The sequence below is a fragment of the Macrotis lagotis genome, chromosome 7 (assembly GCF_037893015.1).
Source record: "Macrotis lagotis isolate mMagLag1 chromosome 7, bilby.v1.9.chrom.fasta, whole genome shotgun sequence".
Taxonomy (NCBI): domain Eukaryota; kingdom Metazoa; phylum Chordata; class Mammalia; order Peramelemorphia; family Peramelidae; genus Macrotis; species Macrotis lagotis.
In genome coordinates, this window is record NC_133664.1 from 26,474,674 (window position 1) to 26,489,835 (window position 15,162).

Genomic DNA, 15,162 nt, shown 5'->3' on the forward strand with positions numbered 1-15,162 from the left:
ATATATATATATATATATATATATATATATAAAGTACCCATTTTGTGTGTATAATATTTTACCCATATTTTTATCCTTGAACTGTAACATCTCATATTTCAAAAAAGTTTGCATCTCAATACAATAAAAATTATATAAATAGTATAGATCAACTTATTTGTCCCAAAAATGTCATTTGCAGAGATCAACTAAATCAAAATCTGTAATTAAGAAAATGCTTGCAAAGATTATGCTGTTATGACAAAATGTCTGTAGGATGGTATCATTGCATGGCAGCTCAGTTAAGAGAAATAAAAGAAAAAAGAGATCATTGACTCCTCCACATATGGATTGGGAGCAGGATGAAAGGGTTAAGAAAACTAGTAACACAATCATATCTAATGTGAGCCCTCATGAATGATCCCCTCTATCAGTTGTCAAAGCTGACTGCATTGTATTAGGTTTTAGCCACAAATTACTCTCTGTTAATATATCAACTGTCAAGAAGTTTTATGAGAATTCACATACAGAGTGGTTTCCAAATTTGAATAAATACTGAGGACAATGACAAAAACACAAGTTTGCTGACAAAGCATCCAAAAATACAGTTGTGGTTTCTCCTTAGACTCATCCATATTCCATTATAAAAGATCAAACATACAAAGGTATAAAGATCATTAAAGCTAGTTTTCAGAGGGTTAGTCCCAACAATCTAATGAGTGGTGGTTCAGGTGTTTAAGTTCATGGAAATGCTGACGAATATAATGCATTCAGAAGAATCTTCCCTGCCTTCCATTTCTTCAATCTCCACAATCTTGGCCGCCTCTTCTTCCCATGAGAGACCTCTCATAATTAAAGTTGCTCTGATTGTTACAGTATTTTCCACTAAGAGGCTGATAAATTTATCTTGCAACCCAATTTAATCTTGCTGAAACTGTTTTGGTTGATGACTCTGAAGCTGGATCTTCATTTGTTCTCTTTTGACCCATCTTAACCTTCTGTACAGGTTTCCAGGAAAATGTCAATGTGCTTTTGTAAGAAGGAGGACTGTGAAGGAGATCCTTGATTAAAACGTTGATGTTGTTCATTGTTTTCAAAGCAATAAGTTTGTGGTCTCTTCTGTTTTTAAGGCTTCACTGCTTTTTCCCTGGAGAGCCAAATGAAGGTGTCTGATATATACCTGTAAACCTGGGGCAAAATACCATAGTATGATTTTGAAGTCTTTCATTTTTTCTGCATCCAATTTGGCTGTCAAGAACTCGGGGTGTTTTGGGCCCAACTGATGAAAACTGTATTCCTGAACATATAACTATATAAGTGAACACAAAACCATATACGACTGAACAGTAACTTGGACTCTTTGGTGTCTGCATTCTCCCCATTTTCTGCTTTTTCTGGAGAGAATGGCATGAATTCCACCAATTTATCAAAGATTTTCCTTAAATTTGTTTCTAATCTTTCCATGTCACCACAAAATGAACTCCTCTCTGCAAGTAGTTTCAAAAGTTCTAATTGTATATCCAGACCAACCACAGGAATAGTCAGTGAGTTGAGGTTTGGCAGAACATGTTCACAAAAATAAGTGACAAACCTGGTGGAACGAACATTTATATAGAAGAGAGGGACATGGTAGAAGGATGTCCATATGTGCTGGACCGGCTGGGTTGAAAGTCTGTTTCAATTGGGCTTGTTCAGCCACTAACTCTGAGCTGCTGTCTTCCACAGACTGTCTGCAAGGTCTTTAACCCAGAGAGTATCTTCATGAAGGGGACCAATTCTTCACCTGTCACATCACCAAGGACCTTTGTAGATGCAGCTAATATGAATTTTCCTACTTCCTTTGTTAACATTTTAGCTGGTAAAGTCTTAAGTGTTGCTCATTCTCAGACAATGTCTTCATGAGCTAGCAAAGTCCCTTTAGCATCCTTCTTCAATATACTCAGCAGGGCATTGTTTACCAGGTTAAATTCTGCAGAATCATCTGTCTGTAAAAGCTGAGTCATAATGTTTATCACTTGGGGAATTTTCTGTCCAGCAGCAAATTGGGGCTGTCCTTTAATGGCTTGTGCATGGATGGGCCCATCTTCATCTTCACAGAGATCTAACTGTTCCCTTTGCTGTTGCTGCGGCTGTGACAAGAGTCCCTTACTCCTCTACTCTGGCAGTTGCTGATGGTACCATCTCATACTTTCCTTTTTTGTAAGAAGTAATCCCACCCCTTCAGGGACTCACAGGGAAAGTGCAAATTCCTCTGGGTTGGAATCCTGAAGTTCAACCTGTGAAACCTTGCTGTTTACAGCCTCCTGCCACCAGAGTTCATACCTCTGGTGGTCTCCTTTGAACGGACAGTTTTTACCATGCTGAGAGTGTTCCTGTGTCAGTAAGATGACAGGTAGACCTAGGTTCAGATTCTTTCCTGGCCTACCTTTGTGTATGTTATCTTTGGAAAATTACTTCACATCCCAGAAGTTGCCCATTGCTATTGGTAGATAAATTTGGAAAATTCCTTCTCTTAAATGGAATACATCATAATCCCAGCTAGCATTTGTACAGTCTTTGAACATTTGCAAAGTATTTTGCATTTGTTACCTCACTGCATCTTTTTAAAATTATATTTTTTCATCCATATGCACATGTATGTTTTTATGTTACAAATTTCCTTTCTCTCTCCCTTTCTATCCCTTCCCTTCAGTGATGAACAGTGGTGTACATACATATTTTTGATAAACATGCTTAAAGATTAATCATTTTCAGAATGAGGATTTAGGACTAAGGGAAAAAGGTACATAAGAGATAACTTTTATAAAGTGTTCATCAGATTCTGTTTTGTTTTATTTTTCTTTTCTTCCTCTGGATGGGGATAATATTGTCCATATTTGGTTTAATACAGTTATCCTAACTCTGAAACGCTGAGAGGAGCTGCTTCCATCAAGGCTGATCATCTTACAATGTTGTTGTTAATGTGTACATTGTTCTCTTGATTCTGCTCCCTCTCTCAGCAGATCCTGGTACATCATTTCATGCTTTTCTTGTCTCACCATTTGTGATTTCTCATAGAAAAATAATATTCCATAGTATTTATGTACCATAACTTATTTAGCCATTCTCCAATTGATGGGCATCCCCTCAATTTCCAATTCTTTGCCAATACAAAAAGAACTGCTATGATTATTTTCAAACATGTAGGACTTTTTCCATTTTTAATCATTTCTTCCAAATATACACCAAGAATTGGAATTGCTGGGCCAAAGGGAATAAACAGTTTTATTTCTCTTTGGGCATAGTTCCATATTGCCCTCCAGAATGGTTAGATCTATTAACTCCACCAGCAATGCATCAGTGTCCCAATCCTCCCACAAACTCTCCAACATTGATCATTTTCCTTTTTATTCATCTTGGCCAATCTGATAGGTGTGAAGTGATACCTCAGAGTTGTTTTAATTTGCATTTCTCTAATTAATAGTGATTTGGATAATTTTTTTCATATGATTATATTTGGCTTTAATTTCTTTATTTGAAAACAGTCTATTCATATCCTTTGACCATTTATCAATTGGGGAATAACTTGTAATCATATCATTCATTTTGACATTTATAATGCACTCTAATTTGAGTTTGGTTATAAATTTATCCCCTTTCCATAGATCTGATAGAGTATTTCTTGGTCTATATATATTCTTGGTCTATGATGTTACTCTTTATGTCTAGATCCTGTAACCATTTGATCTTATTTTGATTTAGGGTGTGAGATGTGTGTCTTTGCCTAGTTTCTGTCATACTATTTTCCAGTATTCCCAATAATTTTTGTCAAGTAGGGAATTCTTATCTCAGAAGCTGATGACTTTGGGTTTGTCAAATAGTAGATTGCTGAAACAGGTTTGCTCCAGCTGGGCTTGTCTGCAGCCCAGCTCTTTCCAACTCCCCCTTCACTCCCCTCCCCGATCCTGCAGAAACAGAACTTTCCTGTCGATCTTTTAAGATGTCTTAGATGAGGAAATTGTATCATTCAGTCTTTCGCTGTGTTCTGCCCCTCTAAATTTTGGCCAGAGTAATAATTTGATGGGTTTTGGACTTTTGGGGGGCTTAAGTTCCAGGAATTCCTGCTCTTACACCTCCATCTTGGTCCTGCCCTCCCAAATACAGATTATGAAAGTTGTTTTTAAATATTCATCCTTATGCCTATGTGTATTTCTAGGTTACAGTATTTCCTTCCACCCTCCCTTTCCCCCCCCAAGCAGTGAATAGTCAGGTTAATATTGTATTTACACATTTATCTTGAGCATGGTTACAAGTTTAGCCATTTTCAGTATGAGCAATTAGGATCAAGGGAAAGGAATACATAGGATATATATATAGAACACGGGGAATTGACCAACTTTCTTTCAAAAATATAGATATAGATATAGAGATATAGATATAGCTATAGATATAGCTATAGCTATAGCTCTAGCTATAGCTATAGATATAGATATAGATATAGATATAGATATAGATTTTAAAAGTGAGGTTTGTTTTTCTCCTCTGGATGGGGATAGCCTTGTCCATAACCAGTCTAATAGGGTCAACCTAGTTCTCTTAACTGCTGAGAGCAGCTGCATCCAGCAGAGTTGATCACTGATTTAGCTGATCTCTGAAAATGATATTAATGGGACAAATAAGGTGGTTTATACTGTTTACATAACCTACTTGTGTTGAGATGCAAAATTGTTTGAAATATGAGATATACTGTTCAGTATAAAATATGGGTATAATATATACATAAATAATATTACATATATAATAGTATATGCATACAATGTGTATATTTATATATTTATACACATGTGTATATATGAATACATATATGTGCAAATATATACCCCTATACATGTATATATATATACATTTATGCTTGTACAAACACACAAACACACACACACACACATATATATATATATTTATGTTTATGCTGTAAAATGTATATGGGCTGTGTATATGCTGCAAAACTTTATCCTTATATGTATATGCTGTAAAATTTACTATGCAAATCAAATCATTAAAAAAAGTAAAAGCCCATTGGGGAATGATTAAACAAGTTTTAGTATATGAATGTTATGGAATACTATAGATCTATAAGAAACCGTAACTGGTCAGACTATACAGAAACATGGAATGACTTAAGGGATCTGATGCTGAGCAAAGGGAGTAGAACCAAGAGGAGATTGTACACATTAACAGTATCAATGTGAAATGATCAACCTTGATGGAAGCAACTCCTCTCAGCAGTTAAGAAAGCTAGGACACCTGTATTGGATAGGCTATGGACAATGTTATCCCCATCCAGCAGAAGAAAAACAAAACAAAAACAAAAACAGAAACAAAAAAAAAAATCAAACCTTCAGTATTTGATGAACACTTCATAAAAATTATCTTTTATGTATCTCTTTCCCTTAATCCTAATTCCTCATAACGAAAATAACTAATCTGTAAACATTTTTATCAAAAAATATGTATGTGCAATGCTAAACTGACTGATAGCCACTGAGGGAAGGGTGGTGGGAAGAAAGGATGGAAGGAAGTTTTTTTAACTTAAAAATATACATGTGCATATGGATGGAAATAAATAAATAAATCATACTTTTGAGAATGCATGGTCTGTGATGCAGTACTTGTCTTCTTTGAAGTACGTTGGTCAATTCCCCGTGTCCCAGCAATGAGGGATTGAGAGACAGCTTATACTTAACATTATTGTCATTTAAAAATAAAAACCACAGATACAAAAATGAACCATATATTGGAGAACTGTTTTGGAAAAATATAGCTAAATTCTAAATTTAACTTAAGAACAGTATCCTTCAAGGTGTGGGTGGATCCTAGTGTCCACAGCTTCACTGGAAAAATGATGTCAAGAGTGGATAATAGGGAAAAGAGGTATCTTAGTTTTTCTTCTCCATTTTTGCAATTTTTAACTTCTCAGTTAATTAAAATTCAAATGAAATACAGAATAAGTTATGGAGCAGAAGGTAAAGATAAGTCTTAGATGGCATCATCAGAAGTGAGTTTGAGGAGTTTTCCAATGACATAGATGTTTTTTTAATAGCATAGATATTTTCATATTTTTTGCTTCAGTGATTAACATGCCCTTTCCCAAGTTTATACTGCCAAATCAAATGCCTCAATGACATTTTATAGGTATTTTCATGTCTGTGAGGACTAGTTTGTGATTTCCAATGCAGATGTTTTCATTAATGTTCATTACTGTACTTCAGGAGTTATCACTGCATTGAAGGGAAAAGTAAAGCCATCTTGTTGGAAGCTCTGCATCTTCTCATGAAAAAATAATGTAGGCAAGAATAATGCTAACAAGTGAGTAGAGGTTGCTGATCAGTTTAGAGTAGTGACATTAATATTCAAGCTTTCCATAAGCTTCGGAATTAAACCTAAGCTGACTGGGAAGCTGGATAAATATAGAAAAAATGCATACCATTGAGAAAGATGTGACCAGCTAGTCTGCCTCATTTTGAAAGTAGAAACTATTTTATACTTAATTTTTGTAATAAATTCATTTTGTAAAAAAAAAGAATAATTAAAAAGTGGATCTGTGGATGCGATACAATTTCTTCAGTGGATTCTGGGAATCCTTATCCCCTATTTGTATTTCAAAAAGGATCAGGAACATGAATTTCTATGCCTCCATTTTCCTGCTTTGATATGTCAAGAATGATGAGGATTACTATCTCTCCAGCACTCTCTCACTTATAAATTCCTCCCTATTTCATTCACCACATACATCACAACCATCATATCTTCTGGACCCTCATTTCCAGGAACAAAGGCTGGTCCCATGACTCTGTTCAGTGGACTCTCATCTTTGTCCTTGATGCTAGTCATCTCTCTGATCATTTCTCCAGGGAGGAATTCTGTTTCCCCACCAGGCTTCCTGATTGTAGGCCTTCAAATCCAAGCCTTCCCATGGATGAGGTTAGTCATTGCCTACATTGTGAAAGCGACTTTCTCTGCTCAACAACTATATACCTGCCTTGCATCCTGCAAGCTGAAGTGGATCGCTCCCAAGTGTATTCTCCTCTCTCATTCTCCATGGCTGCTTTCCATGATTTTCCATTATATATCAGTCTTATTTATGCAATTTAAAAACTCATATGAGCCCAATGATATTAATACATTTATATTTTATTTATTTCTCAGAATTTATCAGTCTTACGAAGTCCATTCTTTTGAAACTCATTTCTTGTATTAGTGAACATCCTTATTTCCCTAGAAATATAAGATGAAATAAATTCTTGTATTACTTTTGCTTATGCATATTTTTTCCATTTATTCATTTCATTTTTTTAAATCTTAGTGTCTTCATTTGATTTTCTTTTGGCAAAGGTAAGTAAATAATATGCCATTCCCTTCTCTAGATCATTTTACAGGTGCAGAAACTGAGGCAAATAGAAGTAAGTTACTTGGTCAGAATCACTAAGCAGAGCAACCAAGTATCTGAGAGCACATATGGTAGTCAGAAAGAAAGGACTGATGAAAAAGGGAGAGAAAAGTATAAACAGAGGGGAAATTGGAGGGTGGGAAATACAGATTTAGTAATCATAATCATGAGTGCAAATGGTATGAAATTTGCCGTAAAATGAAAAGAAGCAGCAGAATAGATCAAAGTAGCAAAATACTGCAATATGTTATTTACAAGAAAAAACTTTTGAAGCAGAGAGATACAGACAGAGTAAAATTAAAAGGACAGAACACAATGTTTTAGGCTTCAGCTGAATAGAAAAGCAATGGCAACAATTCTGATCTCAGACAAAGCAAAAGCAAAAATAGATGTAACTAAAAGAGATAAGGATGGAAACTGCCTCTTTCTAAAAGGTAACATCAACAGTGAATTTAAAACAATACTAAATACATAATAAGGGAAGCCAAGATAGAAGAGTAAGCAGTAAGTTCCTATAATCCTCCCATATTCACCTCCATACAACATAAAGTAGTTCCCCCACCCCCAAATCCTAGAATATAATGTTGTGCCAAAACAGACAAGAGACTGAGATCAGCAGAGTTTTAGGGTGACATTTATTGCTGGCAACTGTACAGGGCTAATAACCCAAACTAAATAATGTATTCCTAATGAATAGATGAGTCCAAGAACAAACTATACAAATAATCCATAATATCATTAAAGAGAATGTCAATAATACTTAAATTTATGGAATGTGTCAAAATAGTGCTCAGGGAAGTTTTTTCTCTAAATTTTTATATCAACAATGGGAAAGGAATATATTAATGAATTTTGCATGCAACTAAAAGAAAAAAATTGAAAATTATAAAATTTAAAATCTCCAATTGAGCATCAAATTGAAAATACTGAAAATCAATGATGAGATCAATTAGACTGAAAGTAAAAGAACAACTTTTGCGTTTTAAATGACTCAAAAGCATATGAACAAAGGAGTTAGATGGATAAACTATTGGTTACTTTGATTAAAAAAGAATGGAAAAAAGTAAGAAGAAAAAAATAACAAAATTGAAAAGTGTGAAATTCTGAACAAAGAAGCAACAATTTTAGAAATCATTATTTTGTTGAGGTAGCTAGGTGGTGCAGTCTTGGAGTCAGGAGGACCTGAGTTCAAACCTTGCCTCAGATACTTAACAATTGCTTAGCTGTGTGACCTTGGGCAAGTCACTTAAGAAATATTTTGTCCAATTACCTATCAAAAACTCTGACGATGTGAGTGAAATCAGTGAATATTTATAAAAATAAATTACCTACACTAACAGATCAGGAAATAGAATACCTGAATAACCCCATCTTAGAAAAAGAAATTGAACAAGCCATTATTGGACTCCCTTTGAAAAAATTCTCAGGACCAGATGGGTTCTTGAATGAATTCTACCAAAGAAAGAGTTAATTGCAATACTATTTAAAATATTTGGAAAAATAGGAAAACAAAGAATCCTACCAAACATTTTATGACACAAATATGATGCTGATACCTAAACCAGGGAGAACCAAAGGAAAGAATATCATGGAGCATGATGCAAAAATTTCAAGCAAAATATGAACAAGGTGATTATAGTCATATCACAAGGATTATATCCTGTGACCATCAGGGATTTACACCAGAAATGCAGGATTTGCTCCATATTAGAAAACTATCAACTTAATGAATCATATCAATAACAAAAATTACAGAAATCATATAATTATTGCAGTAGTTTAAAAATGTAGATGAATTAGATAAATTTGAGCTTCCCCTTCCTATTAAAAGCACTAGAGAACACAGGAATAAGATGAGAATTCCTTAAAAATGCTAAGTAGTATCTCTCCAAATCCACTGACAAACATTATCTGTAATGGGTATGAACTAGAAGCCTACGCAATAATAACAGGGGGGAAAAACAAATATGCTCATTTTAGCCATCATTATTCAATATTGTTTTAGAAATAATAATTTAATGATAAGAGAAGAAAAAATGAATTAAAAGAATTAGACTAGGCAATTGGGTAGGAAAAATCTTTTTTTTTTTTTGAATCTATATAAAGAACTGTCTTTTATTTAAAACATTCTTCAAATGAGCCAACATGTCAAAGAAATAATCCATAGCATGTTAACAGGTTTATTATATACTTGTACCTCCCCTAAAGGTGAAGCACATGTAAGAGTAGGAAAAAAAAAAACTGTTCGGGGCCATAAATATATTGCTTAAGATGATTTAAATGAAAGGCCTTTTTAACATGCAAATATAAAATAAACCTAAAGACTCAAAAAATAGTCGAATCCTTTATTATTTGTCTTCTGGCTTGTTGAAGCAGTAGGTTGCCACAATAATGTCTGTCAAAATGGCTAGCCATAAAGACTCCAGCACCAAATTCATCAGAAGGGCACTCCTATCAAAGGCGGCTCTCTTGCCATTCTCATCAACTTTATAGTACTTCAGAACAGCAAGTTTAACCTTCTTTCTCTTATGTTTGTTCTTTTTTGGGAGTGGTGAAAGACTTCTTTCTCTTCTTGGCACCACCCTGAAGCCTCAGAACAAGATGAAGGGTAGAATCCTTCTGAATGTTGTAGTCAAACAAAGTACACCAATCTTCCAGTTCATTGCCAGCAAAAATCAATCTTTGTTGATTGGTGGAATACCAGGAAGGAAAATCTTAATACCTGGCAGATGATATGATGGTATACTTAGCTAATTCCCAGAAAATCAAGTAAAAAGACTTTTAAAATAATGAACCATTCTAGCTAACAAAGTTTCAAGATACACAATAAAACCAAATAAATTGCTAACAATTCTACATATCACCAATTAAGTTCAAGAGAGAAGAATTCCATTTAAAATAAGTGTTGACAGTATAAAGATTTGGAAGTCTATCTGACAAGTCAAACCCAGTAACTACATGTACATAATTGTAATGCTTTTTTACACAAATAAAGTAAGATCTAAACAAATAGGAAAATGTTAATTGACCTTGGATAGGTCAAACTAATATAATAAGAATGATAATTCTCCATAAATTCATTTATTCATTCCGTGTCATACCAATCAAATGACTAAAATATTATTTTATAGAGGTGAAAAATGATAAGTTCGTCTGGAAGCAAAAAAATTAAAAATCCCAAGGGAGTTCAAGAAAAAATGCAAAGGCAGTGCCTCCCCTACATTAAACTATTTGGTTTGGTGTGGCTAAAAAATAGTAGTGTACCTAATCTATTTCCATGATCCCCTACTATTTCTTAGCCATACAAACTTTAATGTAGGGAGGCCACTTCCTTTGCTTTTTTTATCGTTGAACTCCCTTGATTTTCTTACTATTTTTGTGCTTCCCGATGAAGAAACAATAATAAATAACTATAATAAAATACTGTTTGGTAAACCCAAACTCTGACTTCTAGGAGAAGAAGTCAACATTTGAGGAAAAATTCCCTGAGAAAAATGGAAAATAGAATGGCAGAGACTAAGCATAAATCTTATGTCATATCTAGATAAAGTCAAAGGCTATATAGTTTAGAAAAAAAGATTAATATCTTTAAGGAAATCAGATGATCGAAGAATAGTCAGAAGTAGGGAGAAGAGAAGAATTTATGTCCCAAAAGAGCTAATTTATAAAATGTGAAATGGTTAATTATGATTATATTAAATTGAAATTCTTTTCTACAATGAAAACAAATGCAGGGGGCAGTTAGGGATCCTAGTGAGTCAGGAGGACCTGAATTTAAATCTGGTCTCTGACATTGAATAATGACCAAATTCTGTGACCTTGGTTAAGTCATTTAGCTCCATTGCCTTGCAAAGACCAATTAAATAAATTAAAAAAAAAATAAAATGAAGGCAATCAAGAAGGAATTTAGAAAGATGGGAAATAAATTCTTATAGCAAGTGTTTCTGATGAAGAAGTCATTTGGCAAATATGTAGAGAAGTGAATCAAATTATAAGAATATGTCATTTCTTAATTGATAAATTATCCAAGGATTTGAACAATTAGTTTTAAGAAGAAAAATTTAAAGCCATATATAGTCATATTAAGAAATATCATAAATCACTACTGATAATAGAAATACAATTCATGAAGAATGGGGGTTCAATCCAAATTCTCAAGCAGCTTGGTCATAACAGAATTAATTTTTCCAAGCCTTAATTTCTTTTTTTGTCAAATGAAGCCAAGACCTAAATATACTACTGATATCCCAGAATTAAGGTAAAGGTTCAAGTAGATTATTGTATAAATTTCTTTATAGATACTGTTCTACAGGACCATAAAAAAAATCAGAGGAACCATGCCCATAAGTCCCTTGCTTCATAAATGTAACATAAAGAGGGGCGGCTAGGTGGCACAGTGGATAAAGCACCTGCCCTGGAGTCAGGAGTACCTGGGTTCAAATTCCGTGATCAAGGTCAATGCTGAGAAACCTATTATATAAGATGCAATCTCCATCCAGAGGGGAATAAAAACCTAAGGAATCTGAATGCAGAACAAATCATACTCATCCCTTTTCAAAATTTAATTTGTTTTTTGCCTTCTACTTGGTTATATATTCCCACAAGGTTAATTTCTCTTTTACAACATGACTAATATAAAATATGTTAAAAACAATTGAATATGTATACATTTTATCAGACTGTTCTCTGGCATTGGGTTTGGGCAGAGTGAAGGGAGCACAAAAATGAAGAATGTGGAACATGTAAATCTGTAAACGGGTGAATGTTGAAAACTACTATTGCATGTCATTGCAAAAATAAAATAAAATAATTAAGAGAGGGGGGGAAAGAACCCTTTGGGTTCCAAATTTTCGCCCTTCTTAAAAAAAGAAAACCTCAAGAAAAATAAAGAAAATTTTTTAAAGTTTGCTTCCATCTATATTCATTTTACCATTATTTCTTTCACTGGAAAAGAATAACATTTTTTATTGTAAGTCTTTCAGAGTTGACTTAGATCTCTGTATTACTGATAATAGTATTCCATTCCAATCATATATGACAGTCTCTTTAGTCTTTCCCCAACTGATGGGCATCCCCTCAATTTCCAGCTCTGTTTGAGGAGGATTCTTGAGAATATTTGGGAATTGATTGGGTAGGAAAGGGGAAAGGCAAGAAGCTGCTTGTAGATTCTCTGTCTCTGGAAGATCTGTGTACAAGTCAGATTTGAAAATTCAGTGGGGTATTGTATGCCTTCTTACAGACACAGGAGCAGTCTCAGCAATAGGAAACCTGCCTATCCCAAGAAATGTCAAGAAGTGTGAACTCTGGGAGCCTCAGAGCTCCTGCAACCAGGAAGAATTCACAAGTTGAATTGCAGTATTTTAGCCCAATTGAGTTCACACCTCTGGGAGACCCTAAAGGGGTGGGGCTACCTTCAATAAAAGGAAAGGATCCTTCTGTTCAGAACCACAGCCTCTAGTGGAACTGAAGTCTCTTCATCTCAGTGGCTGCAGTAAAGGAGTATTTGAAGAAAGAAGTATGGCTGCTGCTAGGGAAATACTGCAGAAACTACAGAAGGAAATCACCTGTAGCATCTGTAAGAGCTATTTCTCTCAGCCGGTCACCATCATGTGTGGGCACAGCTTTTGCCAAGCCTGTCTCTCCTTGAGCTGGAGCGTTGGGGCTCCAGTTTTCTCTTGTCCTGAATGCAGGCAAGTGTCCCAAGTCACAGAATATCCAGTAGTCAGTGAGCATCTAGCACAACTGACTGACCAGTGCAAACAGCTCATCTTCCAACATTTTACTGAAGGACAGAGCCACTGTGCCACTCACAACCAAGTCTACAAGCTCTTTTGTGAAGATGACCAGACACTCCTCTGTGTGAGATGTTGCAGGTCCCCAGAGCATGGGGCTCATAAGTTTGCTCCTGTAGATGAGGCAGCTCATAATTGCAGGAAGAAGTTCCAGAACATTCAGAGTCATTTGAGGAAGAATTTGGAGGAAGCTGAGAAAGTTCTTGCTCGCGAGGAGAAATCTGTTGTTGACTGGCATTGGATGATCACAGAAGAATACAGAAATATGCACCGATTTCTGATGGAGGATGAAACCCGATGCCTTCAAAAGATAAATGAAGAGCAAAGGGTAAGCCAGGAGAGAATAACCCAACACATGGAAATCATTCAGGACTTTATAGCAATTCTACAGGAGGCAGGCCACCAACACAATCTGGAGCTGCTACAGCAAATCAAACAGTTGCTGGGAAGAAGTGAGTCAGTATTGTCCCAAAAGATCAAGGCTGTCATCCCAGAACTAAGAGAAGAACCTATCCCTGGCATAATGGAGATGCTACACAGATTCAGAGTAGACATCAGCATGGATGCAACATCAACCAGTCCTTATCTGATTGTCTCTAAGGATTGCAAGAGTGTGAAGGCTGGAGAAGCATGGCAGGAGCAGGTCAAACATTTTGAGGTCTCCACTTGCCATTATGTCTTTGCTGATCAGGCTTTCAGTTCAGGGAGACAGTACTGGGAAGTGGATGTGGAAGAAATACCTCAGTGGATTCTGGGGATCTATGTACCTTATATGAGGAACAAAAGGTCCAGGGACATGGACTCCTGTGCTGCTATGTTTGTGCTTCAATGCCTTAAGAAAGATGAGGATTATTTCTTCCAGAGTCATCCAGGATCTTTGAACCATCGAATAAAAGGCCCTGTGCCCAGGGTTGGGGTGTATCTGGAACATACCCCTGGCACTCTCATCTTTTATAATGTACTTCAGAGATCACTCATTTATAAATTCCACCCTATTTCATTCACAGCCCCCATCACACCTATCTTTGCTCCTGGACCTCCACTCGCCGAAAGGAAGGCTGGTGCCATGACTCTATGTCCACTGAACCATCCTCTTCATGCTTGCTGCTCTTCATCTCTCTGAGATGAAGGGGAATTCTCAACCTGCCAGCAAGTTCCCTGATTGTGGTCAGTCCTCCAATTTCCTGTGAGAGGATGAGCATCACCTACTTCATGATGAAGGAGCTGCTCTGCTCACTAACTGGAGACTAGCCTTCCACAATGTAAAGTGAAGAGGAGCATTACCAAGTGTTTTGTACTCTCTTATACCATAGTCATGTATTTTTCAATAAATAAAGTTTGCTTCATCCATTTAAAAACACACATGGCTACTCTGTTTCTTATACTTCATTGCTTCCTAGAATTTATCCTAAACCTAGGAGATTTAGAGATTTCAACTTTTTTCAAGTCTAATATCCTCTAAATCACAGGAGATCTTCATTTATGCTCCATTTCACTGAAATCAATTATAGCATTTCTGGTGCTTCTGCATATTTTTTGCTGTTAATTCCATTTAGTCCTCTCTACCTCTCTGAGATCCTATTTGAGGTTTTCTTGCTTCTGAAAATGCTCTGTTACTTTCATGTCCAACTGAGATTACAGATGAGGAAAAAGCGGCAAACAGAATAAAATGACTTTCCCTGAATCACACCTATTAAATGTCTGAGACCAGATGTGAACTCAGGAAGAAGAGTCTGCTTCACTCCAGTTTGGGATTTTTATCCCATGTGCTACTTAACTCTTCCAAATTCACATCACAATTTAATTATTTCATTACAGTGGGATGATCAAATCTGTTGCCAAATATTCCCCATGCTCTTAACAAGTTTGCATAATCCCTGTGGTTTTCTATATCCCAGATTGGAATCTATGTGTTATATACTGACTGTATGTATATATACACGGAGGGTCTTTATCTTCCTGGTG

The 15,162-nt window shown here is 35.6% G+C and overlaps 1 protein-coding gene and 1 pseudogene across 1 annotated transcript; one reads left to right on the top strand and one right to left on the bottom strand.

The window, feature by feature from the left end:
* Positions 1-706: 706 nt before the first annotated feature.
* On the bottom strand, positions 707-6,849 carry LOC141494007 (apoptosis inhibitor 5-like; annotated as a pseudogene).
* A 6,073-nt stretch (positions 6,850-12,922) lies between these two features.
* LOC141493638 (tripartite motif-containing protein 64-like) lies at positions 12,923-14,320 on the top strand. Its single transcript, XM_074195052.1, has one exon. It carries the CDS (start codon positions 12,923-12,925, stop codon positions 14,318-14,320), a length of 1,398 nt encoding a protein of 465 aa, XP_074051153.1.
* Positions 14,321-15,162: the final 842 nt, after the last annotated feature.